Source organism: Rhamphochromis sp. 'chilingali' (genome assembly GCF_963969265.1).
Source record: "Rhamphochromis sp. 'chilingali' genome assembly, chromosome: 22".
Classification (NCBI taxonomy): domain Eukaryota; kingdom Metazoa; phylum Chordata; class Actinopteri; order Cichliformes; family Cichlidae; genus Rhamphochromis; species Rhamphochromis sp. 'chilingali'.
In genome coordinates this window covers 26,568,194-26,587,728 of record NC_137950.1, presented here as the reverse complement: position 1 = coordinate 26,587,728, position 19,535 = coordinate 26,568,194, and the positions used below count along the sequence as shown (strand labels likewise).

Below are 19,535 nucleotides of genomic sequence, written 5' to 3'. Positions count from 1 at the left end.
AAAATCCAGTAAAAGGTCTCATTCTGTTTTTATGGAGGTTATATTGGGAGCAATCTCACCATCCTCTTCGTTGGCAGTGAATTCCCCGTCTTCTTCCTCCCCCGCCTCTGATGAAGACGTTTCATCAGAGCATTCTTCGTCCGAGCCCTGGTCCTGCGTAACACCGTGATTCAGTGATACATGAAATCTGTGGTCAGTATTAAAAACATGTGCTTTTCTTCAGCTTTTGCACATTATCAGCTAACCTCGTTTTAACAGAGGTGTCAGCGTGTTTACTCAGGTATAATCATCCCATAATTAGACTTGTATGAGTTATAAAAACACATAATAAAGCTCAATAAGTCCTCAGTGAGATGACAGCATCTGGAATTAATTTGAAGTGAAAATGAAGATGAATAATTATACAACACATTACTGTTAAATCAAATGCACAGCTACAGCTCACCAGCTTGTTTATGTGGGTGATAATGTCAGTGTTTACCAACTGTTTCGAATCTTTCTTAAATGAATTCAATCATTTAATTCACGTTTCCTTTCTGAAAATACTGAACTGGCCAAGCAGTTTGTGACACGTAAGAGAGCAATATGATCAGCTGCTCTCCTACAAATATTCCAAGTCCAAAGTCTCAGACTGCAGCAGGTAACCGTAGTCCTTGAACCTCCTCTCCACCTACTGCGGGTACTCAGCGGAGCAGGAGGAAGACTATTGCTGGCAGCTGTAGTCCAAGAAAGTGGAGTTTAAGGATGTCCGGAAAAACGGGACAGGAACTTTCAAAATAAAACAGAGAAGGCTGTCCACCTGCATTAATCACCCACGTGAGAAACACTGAATCTCAACTGTTACCTTTTTTTTTTTTTTTATTTAATGACTCTTTAGATCCAACAATGGGATGCAGCTCAAAATAAAAGTGGCAGGTCTTTAAACAACAGCAGAAACTCAGGTGCTATACTTTGACTCAGCTCACTTTTTACGTGGTCCATAATTTCAGCTGTTTGTGGAGGAAAAGTTTCCAAACTGCCTGAATTTGTACCAACACTGAATCAAATTAACTTACAGTATGTTTAAGATTCAGTGTCATTTTTACATAAAGAGAAGATCATCATAGTAGATCATTATTCTCGGTCCATCATTAGCTACTCACAAGTTTGCTTGGAAACCATGGAAACTTCTTAAAACGTTTGTCTTTTTCAAATCAGTCTAGTTGTTTAGTAGTTGTCTGTATATCCACTAACAGATTAAAAACTGGAACTATTAATAGCTCATTTTTACTCAAATGTGAACAAAACATATACAAAGTAGAGATGGCACGATACCACTTTATGTCCGATATCATACATTTGGATATCTGCCGATACCGATATGAATCCGATATAGCGTATTTTGTAATCAATAAGACAGTTTTTTTTATAAATATCTTGCTACATTTTGTATAAGTTCATACTCAAGTTTTAAAAAACAAAACACTAAAGCTATTCTGTTATACTTGTATGCAAAAAATACACTGCACCCAAAATAATTTATAGTTCAGCAAAACTGATCAATCTAATAAACTTAAACCTCCACCATCATCCCTATTCTGGTATCTTAAAGAGCACTTAGCAGAAATATTAAACAACCTAACAAATAGGGTTGCCAACTCCCAGCAAAAATATTAGGGAACCACCCCCCACCTCACAATGCTTAATCAACTTTAATTTAATGCACGTGTAAAAACAAATGCACAGAAATCAATTATTTTTCTACAATAATTAAATAGATTGAACATCTTTCTTCAACAGAATTGCAGACTGCACAGATGGTACCTTCCCAAAGGAAAAAGTACTATAGCTTACTAGGGTGTACAGTGGGGCAAAAAAGTATTTAGTCAGCCACCGATTGTGCAAGTTCCCCCACCTAAAATGATGACAGAGGTCAGTAATTTGCACCAGAGGTACACTTCAACTGTGAGAGACAGAATGTGAAAAAAAAAATCCATGAATCCACATGGTAGGATTTGTAATGAATTTATTCATGAATCAGGGTGGAAAATAAGTATTTGGTCAATAACAAAAATACAACTCAATACTTTGTAACATAACCTTTGTTGGCAATAACAGAGGTCAAACGTTTACTATAGGTCTTTACCAGGTTTGCACACACAGTAGCTGGTATTTTGGCCCATTCCTCCATGCAGATCTTCTCGAGAGCAGTGATGTTTTGGGGCTGTCGCCGAGCAACACGGACCTTCAACTCCCGCCACAGATTTTCTATGGGGTTGAGGTCTGGAGACTGGCTAGGCCACTCCAGGACTTTCAAATGCTTCTTACGGAGCCACTCCTTTGTTGCCCGGGTGGTGTGTTTTGGATCATTGTCATGTTGGAAGACCCAGCCTCGTTTCATCTTCAAAGTTCTCACTGATGGAAGGAGGTTTTGGCTCAAAATCTCACGATACATGGCCCCATTCATTCTGTCCTTAACACGGATCAGTCGTCCTGTCCCCTTGGCAGAAAAACAGCCCCATAGCATGATGTTTCCACCCCCATGCTTCACAGTAGGTATGGTGTTCTTGGGATGCAACTCAGTATTCTTCTTCCTCCAAACACGACGAGTTGAGTTTATACCAAAAAGTTCTACTTTGGTTTCATCTGACCACATGACATTCTCCCAATCCTCTGCTGTATCATCCATGTGCTCTCTGGCAAACTTCAGACGGGCCTGGACATGCACTGGCTTCAGCAGCGGAACACGTCTGGCACTGCGGGATTTGATTCCCTGCCGTTGTAGTGTGTTACTGATGGTGACCTTTGTTACTTTGGTCCCAGCTCTCTGCAGGTCATTCACCGGGTCCCCCCGTGTGGTTCTGGGATCTTTGCTCACCGTTCTCATGATCATTTTGACCCCACGGGATGAGATCTTGCGTGGAGCCCCAGATCGAGGGAGATTATCAGTGGTCTTGTATGTCTTCCATTTTCTGATGATTGCTCCCACAGTTGATTTTTTCACACCAAGCTGCTTGTCTATTGTAGATTCACTCTTCCCAGTCTGGTGCAGGTCTACAATACTTTTCCTGGTGTCCTTCGAAAGCTCTTTGGTCTTGGCCATGGCGGAGTTTGGAGTTATACAGATACAGATGATACAGATGATGAGTTCGAACAGGTGCCATTCATACAGGTAACGAGTGGGGGACAGAAAAGCTTCTTACAGAAGACGTTACAGGTCTGTGAGAGCCAGAGATTTTCCTTGTTTGAGGTGACCAAATACTTATTTTCCACCCTAATTTACGAATAAATTCTTTACAAATCCTACCATGTGGATTCATGGATTTTTTTTTCACATTCTGTCTCTCACAGTTGAAGTGTACCTCTGGTGCAAATTACTGACCTCGGTCATCATTTTAAGTGGGGGAACTTGCACAATCGGTGGCTGACTAAATACTTTTTTGCCCCACTGTATATTAGACTTAACAGTTACTATATACAATAATGGATTTCTATACATTTAATCAGATGACCACTTTGGTTGTAAGATTCAGATAATTATTTATTAAAAGTTAGTCATTTTAAATGAAATAACAAACAAAAGTATTTTTGTGCCCACCCTTTCCCTGTTAATGCCCTACCTGGCCCCCTAGCAAAACTTTGCTAGATCCGCCCCTGCAAAGTTACCAGCTGTCAGCTACGTAGAAAAGGATCCTGGTGTTATTTGTCTCTCAGAAACAGTTCATAACTTCCCTTCAACTCATTCACATAAAAGGTAATCCTGTTTGTCCATCACTGTTCAGCTGATGATTCAGTAAGAACATCTCCTGGATTAATTTTTATGTTTCCCTCTCACCACATATCCAAACGGTGGGCGATAAATAAACAAGAGAGACGGGACTTGCGACAGAAAAGCCAACCAGCTGATCATTGATCAGTTTCATGATTGAAGTAGCAACAGGGGAGGGAGGGGGAGAGAATGAGAGAAGAGGCAGCTGTGCAGCAAAGACAGAATAACTCCAGCTTTGTGCCCTTTTTTTTTTTCCCCCCATTGTAGCTGAAGTAATGGACAAATTGCTTCCTTTTCGCCTCAATATGGAACTCCGATGGTCAGTCCAGCTATGGCTCAATATATCAGTTGTTAAGCTTAACGTGGAAATACTATGCAAACATTCAGAGATGCACTTACACACTTGCTTTACTTCTCTGGGATAGTTTTCTCTGAGATGAAATGCCGCGGTTTGGAAGCATGTAGCGAGGCTCCACATGCTCCACCAGACCACCGACAGGTCTCGCAGACAACAGCCGCTCTATCACGTGACACATACTGATACGATGCACTGAGCTGGGTTATGCCAAGTAGCGCATTTTGTGAGGTGATTTTGTGATACTTCGGATTGGATCACATGTTTTATTTCTCTCCGATATCCGATCCAGTAATTTAGGTCAGTATCGGACCAATACCGATACGTAATATCGGATCGGTCCATCTCTAATACAAAGTAGCTCAAGTTGTAGGCTGTTCAACTTTTCAGATATAAATATTTAAACCACAAATTTAGATAACCAAGTTAAATTGAGGACATCTGTGAAGTTGGTCTGTTTCTGGATGGTTGCAGTACTTTTGTTCTTTTCAGAAAACAATCACTGCCCTCTGGTTTGTGGACCTACCTGAGGCAGATTGAGGCTGCTGAGCAGCTGGTCCAGTGGCAGCATGCCCTCTTCCTTCAGCAGTTCAATCTCCCTCCGGTGGCTCTCAGCATCATTGCCCTCCTGCTGCTCCTCCACCTCTATGGTCTCTTCATCATCCTCCTCTTCACAGGGAGGTTCAAAGTCTCTGTCTGCATGAAAACAAAGGGTTTGGTATTGGAAAAAGACTGTATTCTGAAGAACACAGTTAGACAAACTGCAAAGTCAAAAAGAGAAAAAAAAAAAACACCATCTCAAACATACACACTGAAAAAGACTGAATTTCCTCTCATATACGCTTAAATATACTTTTTAAAAGAAGTTTTTATGGATTATTTGCATTTTACAGATGGTCTGTGAGGATAGTTGATGAATGGGAACCACGCAGTCCAAGCATTTTGCAAACTGAAACAAGGATTTTACTTTTTTTTTTTTTTTTTTTAAACCCTCAAGCAAATATATTTCATACAGGAATACTTGTTTTCAGTGGCTTTATTTGTGTATCATACCCACTTATACAGTTTCCTCTGCTTTGAAGCTTCTGCAGCAGTAAATATTGCTACTCTCAGCCTGTTAGTCATGCAAAACATCACAACAGATGTTTAACTAATCTAAATACAAGTCTGCAGAAAATACTTTCAGTATTATAAATCCAAAAAACAGAAGTTTGATTTAGACTAAATTTGAACAGAGGCATAAATGTGTCAAATGGTTTTAAAAAATAAAATAAAATAAAATAATATGCAGCCATTTGAACTTTTTTTTTTTTTTAAACATAAAAATGATTGACAGCATTTTATATACATTAGATATCTTTCAGATTATCTGTCACAGATAAAAGAAACAGCAAAAGTATGATAAGCACACACTGTTTGAAATATAACATGTTATTTTAGTTTCTAGAATAGGCTGATGTAAATCCATGTCTTGATTAAGAGCAGCAGTTTGTTGTGTCTGGTGGGGGGGTTTTGTTGTTGCTCAATTCCTACCTACCTACCTACCTACCTACCTACCTTTTTTTTCTCTTTCTTAACTAAAGACTTATTGGTTTGTGTCTCCTATTTTGATTTTAACACACAAAAGCCACAGCTGGAGCTACTGCAAGGCTTCAGCTACAGGCAGAAGGAAAATTTAAGTTTTGGTCTCAGTGCTGTGAGCTTCTTCACAGCTAAGCAGACTGTGTTCGCACTTTAGCACCAACAAACCCGTATTTGGTAATGAAATGAAGGTGGGATCAGAACCACTGCTACGTCTGTTCCTCCTCTGACTGAAACACAGCTTCAGATTAAGCTGCTCACCTCAGTGCTTCAGGAATAAGCTGCCAACGGTAATACTGGCGGCAGACAAGTCTGACAGGTTTGATGGGTCTCAAGTCTGACGGTTGCCAAAGAGCATTAGGTACAGCGCTCTGGATGTGGTCCACCCCCCCAAAAAAAATAAAAATGTGTAACTGCTGTGACAAATGTTTGACTTCTCATCATGTTAAACCAAGCCGAGGTGCATCAGCCAGAGAGGGCTCGCAGAAAATGCGGTTTAATCTTACAAAGATGTAGCGACCTTGACGGTGAAGAACGCCTTTTGTTCCTATGAAACAGTTTACCTCTGAACGCTTGAGAAGATTCGCTCACTGGTGTGTAGCTATGACAACGTCCCAGTCTGAACCAGTGAATCAGCTCTGAAAGCTGTCTGCGACATGGTGGCAGTGAGCACTAACGATAAGAAGAAGGTTTTCTTTAAAGGGAAAACTTCTCACCATCCTCCTCGACAGGATTAGGCAGGGATTTCTGTGGAGACACGACGGTCTCAGCAGGCCTGATGGGTGCCAAGGACTTGCTCAGGAGGTCCGAGTATTTCTCCGTCTGGCCAACAATGAAGTCCAGCTGAAGGTCCAACGCCTTCTTCCGCTTCTCCTCTAGCCTGGACTGCTGCTTGTACTGTACCACCTTCAGGTTCAACAAATAAGACAGCGTGTGAGAACAGCTGGGAATTTCACATGATTTTTAAAAAGTAAACAAAAAAAACCCACATAAGCAGAAAAGTTGCGATGCTGGGTAAAACGGCATAAAATCTCAAATGGGTCTCGTATTTTAATTGAGTTTACAATATAAAAAGTTCAATTCAAGGTTTCAAGCTGCATGTTTTAACATCAAGAAGAGCCGTGTAGTCGGATTACTCTGGGTGAAATTCAACCGAAATTCTTGATGACTTAGATTTACATACTGTATTTAGTTCAAAAATAACAAAAACTTTTTTTCTTTTTTTTTTAAAGGGCAATTATGAGCTCTGTGGGGGTCTTTTTGTTTGTTGGTTTTTAAAAACCAACAAACAAACAAACAAACAAACAAACAATTAGACCATTAAAATAATGTCAGCAACACACATTAAAGTTTTTTTTGTGTGTGTGTGTGTGTGTGTGTGTGTGTGTGTTTTTAAAATTAGAAAAACAACACTGAAAAAAAAATGTAATACTAAAGAAAACACGCACTAGATCAGTTCACAACTAACAAGGTTGAACATCCCAGAAAAAGATGGAAGATTCACAAGAGTTTATTCCAAGTGTTTGCAAACTACATCTTACTTTACAAAAAGATGCATCTACTATAAATTAAAGCTTTGCTTATTTTAGCAAAAAATACCAAAACACATTCTGCATTTTTACAACGACAATAGCTCAGCAGGAAAAAGGATCCAGGTGCTGAACTGACCCAAGCGCACCAGTGAAAATATTAAGCTTGTTCTGAACCAAAGAAAATATGACACGGGACGAGCAGAGCGGCTGAAATCATGAGATAGCGAGCATAGATTAGAAAACCCGTTGGTTTTCCCCTACTGAGGTAATTGATATCCTCCAAAGGTTCCCAGAGTGTTGTTAAAAGAAGAGCCCAATAAAAACTAATCACTTCGTGTGCCATTTTCTATCGTATACGTTTGTTCTGAAGTTTTATTTTCAGTTTCAGCCAGCTTTCAGAGCGAGTTTTGCTCATATGAAAGGGTTCACTTTCAGTTTAATTTAAATTATTTTGGGTTTTTTTTTTTGGGGGTTTTTTTTTAAAATGTGTGTCCAAACTGTCCAGTGTTTTTTTTGTTTTGTTTATTATTTACACTTATTCTTCATTTTATTACTAAGTTAAGTTACTGTGTTGCGTCGTGTTGTATGTAGTGCCAACGTTTTATTGGAGACACAGATGAGCATTTTGCAATTTAGTATAATGTGTGAAAGTTTACATTTCTTCAGTACTGAAAAACAGAAATTAGGCTGTCTTGTCAGGGGCCATTTTTTTGGAGGGGGGCAGCCGACAGCACTGTACACAACGGTAGCTGGGTGTGTAGCAGGCAAACAAAAAAATACCGAAAATAGAGGTGTTTGATGGTAAATTGGCGTCAAAGCACGCTGAGAGATAGAGCTGTGCAAGAGGTGCAATTTTATCGTGGTGGAAGCAAAACAGCAAAACTAAGAGGGAATTTATTCATTACGATGTTTTTCAAAAGTGTAGTTTTGGTCTTTTGCTGCTGGTTCAGTGAATTTTGGTAGGAGAGTGACGAAACCTGCAGTTTCAGAATCTGTGCGCCAAAGCCTCCTGATCCCCACCTCGTTTTAGTTTTTATTCAGCTACAGCCTTGAACATTACACTGCCACGTTTTTGGAAGCAGGACTGCACTTCATGTGAAAAGTGGATGTTATTTCTGTCATAAACCCGAACAAACACGGGCGCTGAACAGAGAAGCAGAATGTTCTGTTTGCTTGGTTTCAGGGAATCATCTGTACCTTCTCTACACTGCTCCAAAAAGCCCGGACTTCCTTTGCGATAGAAGAGGCGACTCGTCTGATTTTAGCATGCTCGTCCCGCTTTGCTTTTTCTTCCTTTTGCCTCAGCTCCTCATGGTGCCGCATCACCATCCGCACCACCTAACAACAAATCAACAGAACACATTTAGAACATATACAACATCCACCATCAAAAATACAGGAGCGCACTTTTCACCCCTGTTCTTAGCATCATGAATGTGTGAAACTTCAAGCAAACCTCTGTGATGATTTGCACGTCCTACCTTTCTGGCCACGCCTCTCTTCCACCGCCTCTCTTGAGCAAAGTCAGCCGAGAGCCACTGCATCTCCTCACACAGGTAATCCCAGTGAACCTTTGGCCGCGGTGGCTCCGTCAGGCGGGTGAGTCGCTTCATTGACCAGAAGCCCTCTCGCTTCAGTGCCTGTGTTCGATGCTCGATGTCAGCTTCCTGCAGCACAAAGTGAAGAACAAAAAGTCAGTAAACTCCTGGCTCTGAAACAGTAAGGTGGGGGTTAGCTGATTCAGAAATGCCAAATACTGATCTCCTGCTACACTGCATCGTCAAAGGTGCTTTCAAACTGGAGGAACCTTTTCCTAGTTCTTCCGACTCTTAGAGGCGGTCCCCACTTTTGATGTAGGCTCACTTGATAGAAATGGGTCTATCAAAGCTTTGAGAACCCCATTTTCAGGTCTTTTTAGATACTAGTGCCATATATTGGCATTATAAGGAAAATAGAAAGATTATATGGAAAGAGAGCTGAACAAAAGGCAGTTTGTTTGTGGCTTTTATCTCAAAGGATTTCACTTAATGGCATCAATTTGTGAAGATTATCTTCACAAATTGACCAAAACATTTTTTTAACAAAGTTTTATGCAATAACACCAAAACAACCTTGAAACAAAAACAGAAAAGAAATCCCACTTGGTGTGTGTAGAGGGAACCATGGTGGTGCCAGCCTCCGGGTTGGCATTTAAAAAAATAAAGGTTCTCCTTGCACCTCTCATTTAGGTACACTCTGAATTCATTACTTCATAATTATCTGTCTCAGTAACAAAAAAAAAAAAAAAATAGTGGCACTCTGGTGAACGGCTCTCATCGGTCGGAGAAAATATTTGTTTAATTTCAAAAGAGCTGCACCTGTGCAACATTTTCGATAACAATATCCCTCCCTAGCACTCAAACTGCAGCAGAGAAGCTGTTCCACACACCTCACACTTTGTCTCACACAGTCACAAGGCTGCAAGATGTTCCATCTTTCTTCTCCTGCTTTCAAATCCACACACTTTGTTGCCTTGTCCTGTTTGTCATATAGTGACCTTCATCAGCAGAGCTTCACTTGCTTCACAAAAGAGGAGCTGCTGATTGAGACGTTTCTTCTTAAAAACCGTGATGTTCCCAAAAAGTAACGCAAGTAAACAGTACAAAGGACAGAGCTCTTTATATTTAACACTTGAACACAACAGTTTTTAAAGGTTGTTCAGCAGAGCGCTCCAGCATAATCATGTAAAGTATACCATCAAAGTCAAAAGGATGTCAGGGGAGTTTTTAAAAAGTGCTGCATTTCTCCTGAGCTTTTCTTAAATTACTCAAAGCAGACATAAAATAACAATTAACTACTTAACTGCCCGACAGCTAAATAGGGAAATGGATCAAAAGCTGCGTCTATTCACAAAACTGAAATGTCTTTTTAGTAAAAAAGGTCCAATTTTCTCTCCTTTAAGAATCCAGAAGGTTAAAAAAATGCATGCTGTGCCATTCAAAGTGATTTGTTTTGATTATTTACATTTCAGACTCCTGGAGCAGCCTGTTAAAAGGCATCGGACATGAGGCAAATAATCTTCGGATGTGCAACTGCTTTCGTCAATTTGAGGATTTAGTGAGAGGCTGAGAAGCAACGATTCATACACAATTCATAAGATTTCTGCCTGGCACCACTTACTGAGGGACAAGAAACAACCTACAGCAAAATAAAAGTTAAGATTTTACTTAGATTACGTGGAAGAAATATAAAACTGTAAAGCATGATAAACAAAAAAAAAAAAAACTTTCATATGCAGGACGGTTACAAAGATGAAATATTTTATATAAAAATATCAGAGCCCGGTTTGAAAAACAAAAAAAACAAAAACTGAATTGGGAAATTTGAAGATAGATGAAAGAGGTAAACAGAAGGACAAGCAGTCAGAGAGATTGATAATAGATCGATAGATATAATTAGATAAAACTGTATCTAGACAAGCAGAAAGACTGCTAAAAAACACAGACGGAGAGACAGACTGGTTGACTGTCCCGCGGACGTGTGGACGAAATGCTGAACATCCTGAATGATGCTCACTCACATGTTTAGCCAGCTCTGCCATGTCGGTGTGACGCTCACTGCGGGACCGCTGAGAGGAGCCCTGGTCTGGCGGCGAAGACGACGAACTGTAGGCACCGAAAGAGGAAGGTGAAACAAACTTTCCGTGGGGACCCCGGAGAGGCGAGGACCTCTCCCGCCGTGGTGTGGACCAGTCAGGTGTGGTTGAGGATCCGGGGTAGGAGAAGGTTGAGGGTGATCCAGGAGAAGAATTCCCAGTGACCCTGTCTGCAATCCACTGGCGTACCTGAGAGTGAAGGGGACAAGAATGAAGAGGATTTTTTTTTTTTTTAATTTTTAGAAAATGAAACAAACTAAGGTGAAAGCCTAAGCTTCACTAAGACAAAAGCATCATGCATGAAATGGATTAGAGCATTTAAGTGTTTAGGAAGCGTGGCAAACTGGCCACGAGCGAGTCTGTGGCAGCCGTCTTCTCATGCAATCATAAAAGAGCTGAAGTCAAAGAAATGCCTGCTTGAGTTAAAATTCTCCTGCCTGGGATATGCTCATGAATGCCCTGTTAAAATGAGCCTGTCTGGGTGTCTGACAACCAGCACTTACCTTAAGAAACAGTGCTTGTCTGTCTGTCCTGCTCTGTCCATGCTGGAAAACACACATGGCTTAGCATGCGGCCAACTTAAAAGAAATGAATCACTGTATACAAGAACACCGCGCACACACGTGTTGCATTAAAGATGGACTACATGCGGAGTGACGTCCTTTTAAAATAAAATAAAAAGCATGCCAGCGTATCTGATTACCATTTGATAACTAAAACTGCTTTTTGTTCTTAGCCAAGATAAAATATTAACGCATCTCTTCAGGACTGAATTACAGCTCAGAAAAATGATTTCAGCAACAGTAACAGTGTTGCACATCACTAAAAAATATATATATATATTCTGTCATACCCAGTTAGGAAGCAAACCTCTCTGAAACTCCTAAGCTCCTCACTCGGATAAAAAGAACAAAAAAGATCCAATAAACAGTTCATCTCATCTTATTCACAGCGACAAGATGTCCGGATGCAGATTTAGCATTTATCAGCTGTTTTGCTTCAGTTGTGCTCGTGTTTTGTGGACGCCTCTTATACCTTGGCATTCAAGCAATAACTCATGACTATGAGTCTTAATGCTATGTCTAAGCTATGGTTTCTTTGGTTTCCTTTTTTTTTTTTTTTTTTTTTTTAAATGGATCAAATACCTTGTGTGGCGAGCTGGGGGTGGTCATCTCGCTTTTTTCGCCGTCGGCTTCGTCGTCACTGCCTTCTTCTGGGCTGCTAACCTGTCCCGAGTTGCTCTCCTGGACCTCAGTTTCTCCCGCAGGGTCGTCATGCTCAATGTCCTCGCCATCTTCCTCCCCGTAGATGGAATCGGGTTGGCTGGGGAAGTCGCCGGGGCTGGTGGATGCTGAGACTGAAGCTGTGAGCATGTTCGAACTGTGCAGCGTAGCGGCTGCTGTGGAAACATCTTGGGATAAAGTTCTGCTAACGGTTAAGGCCTCAGGTTTGCTTGTAGTAGTCGTTAAGGGGGTGGCAGGTGTAGCCGGGTCGGGTTCAAGAGAAATATTACCACTTTCTAGCTTGACAGAAGCTCCTGCTGCTGCTACCACTGACAATTCATTGACAGCCCGCTGCGTCTGATCGCTGCAGCTGCTAAGAGCGGAGACTGTTTGGGGAAGGCACTCCTCAGACACCGTGCCAGACCAGGAGCAGGAGCCGTGGGCATTGGCCAGCTTGCCGTCTGCATTCTGTTGCTTAGACAATGAAAAGGAGGGTGGGTGTTTCAGGAGAGGAGTTTCTCCCGGTTTGAGAAGGAGCAGCGTTGGATTTATAGCCCCAGGAGCGGCACGCAAAGCCACTGGCTTGCTTACTGAGGGCATAGCGACATTCTGAACAGTCACTGATGCCGTTGTGGTGACAGCGGGGGAATCTTTGGTCCCGTCACAAGCAGAAACACAGACCTCAGGCTTTGTGACACTTACAACAGTGACTCCTGGGGTCTGATTTAGGGAGGGTTGGTTTCCTATATGAGAAAGTGTAACAGCAACAGGGGCCTGCATCCCCAAGTTTCCACTGGTAATAGTAACCACTGGGGATAAGAGAGATAACGAAGCAACTGTTACTTCTGCTTCCTGTTTTGGGCCAACAGTCTGAAGCACAGCAGTACCGCTCACCTCCGTCTGGTCAGCACCGACCTGTGTCCCGATTTGCGCGCTGGTGTCCGCCTGTTCAACAGTGAATGAGTCAGCAGTAACGGCTGCTACTTCAACTAAACAAACCGCACTTGAGTGTGCCACTTCAACAGCTTGGTTAGCATCTAACACCAAATGCTGTTCAACTCCGGCCATGCTTGTGTTTCGTATGGATAAATTACTGCTAGAGCAAGCCTGATTTATATCACTTGTTGAACGCAAGGGCTGCTGGGAGATTATGATGGTGTTGTTTTCACCAACTGTGTGGATAGATGCTTCGAGGTCCTCAGAGTTTTCTAGTAAAGCGTTGAATAAGTTCACCTCATATCCAGGAGAATGAGGCATCTGTGCAGCACTGCTGGCACAGACCGTCTCCTCTGCGACCTCCTCCACCAGACTGCAAAACTCGTACACTTCCACAGGTTGAGAGCCCAGCTCCATCTGCGTCTGAACGCTTCCTGTGTACAGCTTCGGCTCCCCAGCGGAGATCTCCGAAGTCAGCTCGTTGACGATGGCGGCTTCGCAGACGCTGCCATCCTCTCGCTGCAGAAGGTAACTCTGATTCAGGTGCACGGTGGGCCAGGCCCCGGTGATATGAGCCTCCTCCCCGACAACCACAATTTCCTGAGTGTCGGCAGAATGCACAATCTCCGCGATGAGCTCTGTTGAGGCGACTTGGTCAGAGGTGTGAGATGTTTCAGCTTTTATAACCTCCCCCGCCTGAAGTGAGACAACTAGGCCTGTGTCAAACAGAGCAGGTCCGGTGGAAGGTTTTGAGGAAATCTCTTGCAGCACTGTGGGGCCTGACGAGTCAGCTTGCTCTTTGCTCGTGCTACTCTCCACCTGCGCTCCTTCAAGGGGACCGCAGCTGGACGCCGAGCTTCCTTTTCCAGTCGAAGTGTATATTCCAGGGAGCAGCTCTCTTGCCTTTGCGGCTTCGAGTATTTCAGCTGAATGAGGCTGCGTTTCAATGTGTTCAACTGACTCCGAAAAAGCCGTTTTCTGCACGTCTCTAGCATTAGCTGAGATCCCCTTGATAGTTTTGGGTTGAGTTTTTGACAGGTTAGTTTGTTTAATCTCTCTATTTTCGGCTGAGGACAGAAGGAGTGCAGGCGATGCCGAGTCCTGGAGACTCCCTGCTTGCTCTGCAGCACCTGACGGAGGTATATGGCTGCTTTGATTTGTTTGGACAGATGGAGTCCTGTCGGACTGCTCCACAGCCCCACCCTCCGTAGCGTCTTGGACAGAGAGAGATGAGGCTGTGAAACAGATCTGAGATTTGGGTTGTTGTGGGAGAATATTCCCACCTGTGTGCTCTTTTCCACCAAGTTCCATATTTGTTCCAGTCTCTGGTTTATATTCCAAGGTGATGGACCGTTTTTCCTTTGTTCCCGTAATAACCACAAGTCCAGCACCTTCTCTAGGAAGCTGGTTTGTCTGACTGTTTGAGTGGCTTTTCTCTTTATCAGTTTGTGACCCGTATTGCAGCTCTTGCACTGTTTTGTCAATCTGTAAGGGGACAGGAGGACAAAGGGAAGCTGGAAGCCTTTGCATCTCAGCAGAGGAACTGCAGTCCTCAGTGAGGGACGCTGGCAAAGATCTTGCAACTCCGACGGCACTCTCTTCTGAGATGATATTACCACTGATTGGTAGAGTCTCAGGCAAGGTGGTCGGAGGGGCGTTCTCCGTGCTGGCGAATGTTGGGGTGTTGCTCTCCAGCAGGGGCACAGTGGACGGATCGGTGAGCGGAGGGACTGGGTGCGGGGCAGCTGCGACCGGCTGCGGGGCATGCCGAGGGGACTCCCCAGCCACATTTTGTGCAGCCTGGGGGTTGCCACCCAGCACATCCACAGCCGGAGAGGCGTGCTGCCGCGCCGCCTCCTCCCCAGAGCGTCCTTCCTCGGTGCTGCCCCGGCTACACACTGCACCTGCAAGGGAAGAGACACAGGCTGTTAACAGGGGTGTCAGGCATGAACTGGTCCAATCGGCTACTGGATATTTTGTAAAGAGTGAGAGTTGCAGTGAAGTCATAAATTACTCAAATTTTTCGATAAAACTCATTTTTTGTGGTATGATGGTACTAGCTTTACACAGAAGTATACATCTCTCTCTATAAGTGTACTTTAATCATTTTATTTAAGTTTATACTCACTTAAATTTTGATTTTACTTCAGTTCTTGTATTTACTAATGTAGTTGTTTTACTGTGATGTATTTTATTGAACTATATAGCACTGTACTTATCTTATGTGCTTATAGCTTGTATTTGCAGCAATAAAGGGATTTCCCCACTTTTGAGATAAGTAAAGCAGAACTTTATCTTATATTGTCACTATGATTTATCAATTTTAACAAACACATGATGTAAGGAGACAAAAAAAAAATAAGAAAAAAAAAAATGAAAACAAGATCTGAACACTCCGTGTCTGGCTCATTTTGAATCCAGGGATGTCCAGGTGAATGTTCTCTAGTAGCACTGGTTTTACTAGTCAAACTGGGCTAATGGGCCAAACGTGGCTCATGAACACCTCTGGTATAACTCACTTAACAGGTAAAAATGAAAGTGCGACCACATGTCCCTCTTTAAACAGGACATTTTCATCCCCCATGTTTTTTCTTTTAAGTCTAAATATAATAACAACAACAATATAATTGCAATGCACATTTGTAAAAATCTCAGGAAAAAAATTTCCACAATTGTATGTATATCTTTAAAAAGGTCATTAACATACATACACAAGAAAGGGAAAATAAAACACCTGAAACCAAAAACCAAAATAAACAAATAAAAACGGGGATCTCTGGATGCTCCACAGACTAAATAGCATTTATACCAGCTAAATAACATAGTACCTTAGATTCCATCTAAAAGAAGCAAGGTAAATTTTAATGCAAAAACATTAGCTGCACAGCTCATCCGTGTTTACTTTTTAGACTAAATATATCAAAATAAAAACCAGTCTGTGCACTATATTTTGTTTGATGAGTTTCTTTTCATGGGGACTAAGTACAATAAGTTTTTGCTAACAAAATAATAACATAAAGAAGTCTATTTAAATGTCTAAACACTGCTGACTGCACTAGCAAGTCACAAATAATTACTACACATATTACAGCCACTTCTGAAGCGATGTGTGTGCAAAGCAGGAGCCTCTCACCTGTCTGTCGTGTAAGACACAGATCTTCAGTGCTTTCTACTTCCAGGATGCTGAAATTAGGGTCCCCTCCACATATTCTGAGGAAGTGAGGAACAGAAATCGGGTGGTAACTTTATTTTTAAAATCAAAAAAGCAGTTTAAACTCACTATTAGGAACTCTACTGCTGAAACTGACTGGTCTTACAACTCCAACAGCTATAAAAAAAAAATGAGCTGTGGCAGAAGCTTCAGTTGGTAAACAGAGATATATGAATGTGTGGGATGATGAGTAACATGTCACGTAAGGAGCGGACAGCTAGGCTAGCAAACTCCTGCTAGGACTGTGGTGTGTGTGCAGCGGTAATAAAAAAAAACACAAAAAAAAAAAAAAAAAAAAAAAAAAAAAAAAAAAAAACAGCCAGCTCCTGGTTGCATTTGCTGCAGTCGCCCACAGGAAGATGTTAGGATTTCTGCAGCACGCGCTCTCTCGCGCTAAAAGCCGGCGACCAAGCGCGCGGGCCTCCGGTCAGTCATTCAATCCGTGCTCTCGTGACTATTTTTTCTTTTTTTTTCCTTTTAAATTGTGAGTACCTGTCGCCACATGGGGTTCAAGACGACCAAGAAATTATGTGTATTCACTAGTGATGTGGCAGCGGTGATACCTTGAAACATGAGCCGTACCCATATGAGAACTGCAGCTCAAGAAGCTTCATAAAACACAATTCAAAGGTTAACGCCTAACGTTGCCGGTTAGCTCTCTGGCAGGCTGGCTAACTAGCTAACGTTAGCTCCAGCAATAACAGTTAAATGGAGGAAGCCTGCTGCTAACTAGCCAGCTAGAAGAGTTAGTTAGTAGGGTGCGTTCATTTGACGCGCAGGCGCCCCTCATCCCACCCGCAGTTATGTAATGCTCAGGCTTCAAAGAAGCCAGTTTATGCCGATACATTTTAATGCGTTACTGTACGCTGAGGACCCAAAAATACCCCCAAAACATCCGAAAAGTCGCATTAAAAGCCGCTTCTGCATGCACTACAGAGGGAGGGGGGGGGAGACAATCACTCGTGACGTCATTGCGTGGGGTCAAATCCTCTTTTGCGAAAATAAATGGGTTTAAATTATTCAGTTTTAAAAATAGATAGTGATTACTTTTTAGTTAAATATACGAAATGTCTAAAAAAAAAACAGTGTTAGAAAGTTCCATATAAATTTTGCAACGATTACACGGGGGACTCAAGGGGGCTAACTACGTCCCCACGGACCGCACTTTAGAAACGACCGCACGGAAGTGACAGTTTATCACTCCTTTTTTCTTTTAGAGTAGTTAACATCCGAAGATATCCCATGTCACTGTCTACTGTTTTGTCATCTTGGTTTAGGTCAGTGTTGTAGGTAGGTACATATTTCATCGCACGCCGCAGAAGCAGCGTGAACAAATGAAACGCAGTCTGATTGTGGCCTTCCAGTTGTCTAAAACCCCCCTTGAATCCCCCTTTACTTCCTCCTTCGCCCCCCTCCCTCTCAAGGCCGCCATCTTAAGTTCCCACCTACCTGAAATTTCCGACCAATTTTCTTTTACTAAATTCTCGTTGAAGGAGTCGTCATCCGCGAAAAATCGCACTCAATCCGTAATGCCAGTAATCCGAACTGTCTCCCGGTACCCAACGAGGTACCCCTAGGTCTGTGGGAAGAAGTTAAATTACGGACCGGGAGAGACTGGGTTTCGGCGCAGAATGTAGCGGTCGCGGGGAGGAGACTTTACGCAGCGAAATGGTGGAGGACCGCTGCTGACAAAGTACAGAACGCACGAAAATCTCGCGAGAAGTCGTCAAGCGCGCCACTTGAAATGCTGACATTTGTGATAGTTTATTTACCGGCGTTGGCGAGCGATTAATATAAAGACGAGTTAATTTAATTGATTTACTGCGGTGCGCTTGGAAGAAATAGTGCATGTTGAATCGTTTTTTTTTTTCGGGATTATTCATTATATTAAAGAAAATTATATCAACGTGACAGCAAAACTATTTTAATTTCCCTGTCGGGGTTTGTTTACACTAAGTAAACGCTATTTCGCCATTTTCCTGGTGATTTAAATGTTGGATTATTTATAAAATATAATCGCAGCTATTTTTAATACACATATATTTTTAATGCACTCTAAGTTTAAATGATTATCTGTATGATTGTAAGTGATGTTATGCATAACATGTTATATTTGATGTACCTGAAACTTGTTGAATGGACTAAAATTATTCAATGTTACTATTAAAAGCTTTATGTAAATATTAGGTGGTTTTCTTTGGTTTAAAGAATGCTGCCCTATTATTTGCCAAATTTGAGTTGGAACAACAGTGAGCCATTTTTAAACAAAAGAAATCTGATGGAGCCACAAAACCAATGTAATCCTTATAATAACAATAGCACAGCCTTTTAAGGACAGATTATCCTTTGAATATTATCAACAGGTGTAAATAAATACTATTGTTACATCCACGTGTTTCAGAGAGGAGCATTTATGACTATTTGCATTTTAATTACAATAACACTATATTTTTTGTTACATATGTAAAATTATAGAACAAAAATACAAAAAACTATCATTGCAAATGTACAACAGAATTGTGAAGAAAAGGAGAAAAAAAAAGTCTATTAAGCCTGATTTGAAGTATATACTGTAATGCTACACTGGTCACTGATGGGTACCAGTGTTTCTGCAAATAACCTAAATTAAAAAGAGCCTGTTTTGATTATAAATATCAAAACCTTTTAATTTAATTTTTTCCTAAGGTCCAGCTACACTTTTAAGTAGTGAAAATAAACAAATCTGTCCTCTGTCTGAAATTCTTAATTTTCCTCCATGACTTCATTTCTGGGCCTTTAAATTCATAGCTCAAGGGATTCAGGACTAAACGTTTTTGCACATATGTCCATGCTCGCCACTCCAACTGAGGTTCAGAGAGATTAAGATAATATGCTGATTGTTTCCACGATTGCTCCATTAATAATGAATTGTTTAGTTCGGGGGGTGTGAACCTGGACCATCTCCAGTGGCTCCCTGTGGTTTTGACAAAAAGTATATAAAGATGAACAGTGGTTATTTTTTTATATAGTCATATTTTAAATGTGATTACTGTAAGTCACTAATTATATTTTCCTATTGAAAAAAGTATGTAGCCTGTATCCTTTTAAATAACAATCACTGGCTATTTTTTTTTCTTTTTTTTGTTACATACACCTGTCCCGACTGCTCGATAATGCAAATATCTAATCAACCAATCACATGGCAGCAGCTCGATGCATTTGGGCATGTAGATATTGTGGAGACAGCCTGCTGAAGTTCAAACCAACCATCAGAATGAAGGATTATTTGACTGTGATGATGGACTGGTCTGAGCATTTCAGAAACCGGTGATCTCC

At 41.6% G+C, this 19,535-nt stretch overlaps 1 protein-coding gene across 2 annotated transcripts in view; it reads right to left on the bottom strand.

Annotated features, from left to right (window-relative positions):
- Positions 1 to 18,215, bottom strand: part of srcap (Snf2-related CREBBP activator protein) — a 42,807-nt gene extending 24,592 nt beyond the window's left edge. The window contains exons 1-9 of one of the 2 annotated variants that reach the window (XM_080872685.1): positions 17,670 to 18,215; positions 16,143 to 16,219; positions 11,996 to 14,913; positions 10,776 to 11,039; positions 8,698 to 8,883; positions 8,414 to 8,554; positions 6,401 to 6,590; positions 4,630 to 4,799; positions 60 to 153 (exon numbers count right to left, since the gene is read on the bottom strand). In XM_080872685.1, coding sequence (XP_080728811.1) covers positions 60 to 153; positions 4,630 to 4,799; positions 6,401 to 6,590; positions 8,414 to 8,554; positions 8,698 to 8,883; positions 10,776 to 11,039; positions 11,996 to 14,539 — 3,589 coding nt within the window. In that variant the 5' untranslated portion in view covers positions 14,540 to 14,913; positions 16,143 to 16,219; positions 17,670 to 18,215. The remainder of the gene's footprint in view (positions 1 to 59; positions 154 to 4,629; positions 4,800 to 6,400; positions 6,591 to 8,413; positions 8,555 to 8,697; positions 8,884 to 10,775; positions 11,040 to 11,995; positions 14,914 to 16,142; positions 16,220 to 17,669) is intronic. The other variant, XM_080872684.1, reaches the window with a different exon arrangement.
- Between the last annotated feature and the right edge of the window lie 1,320 nt (positions 18,216 to 19,535).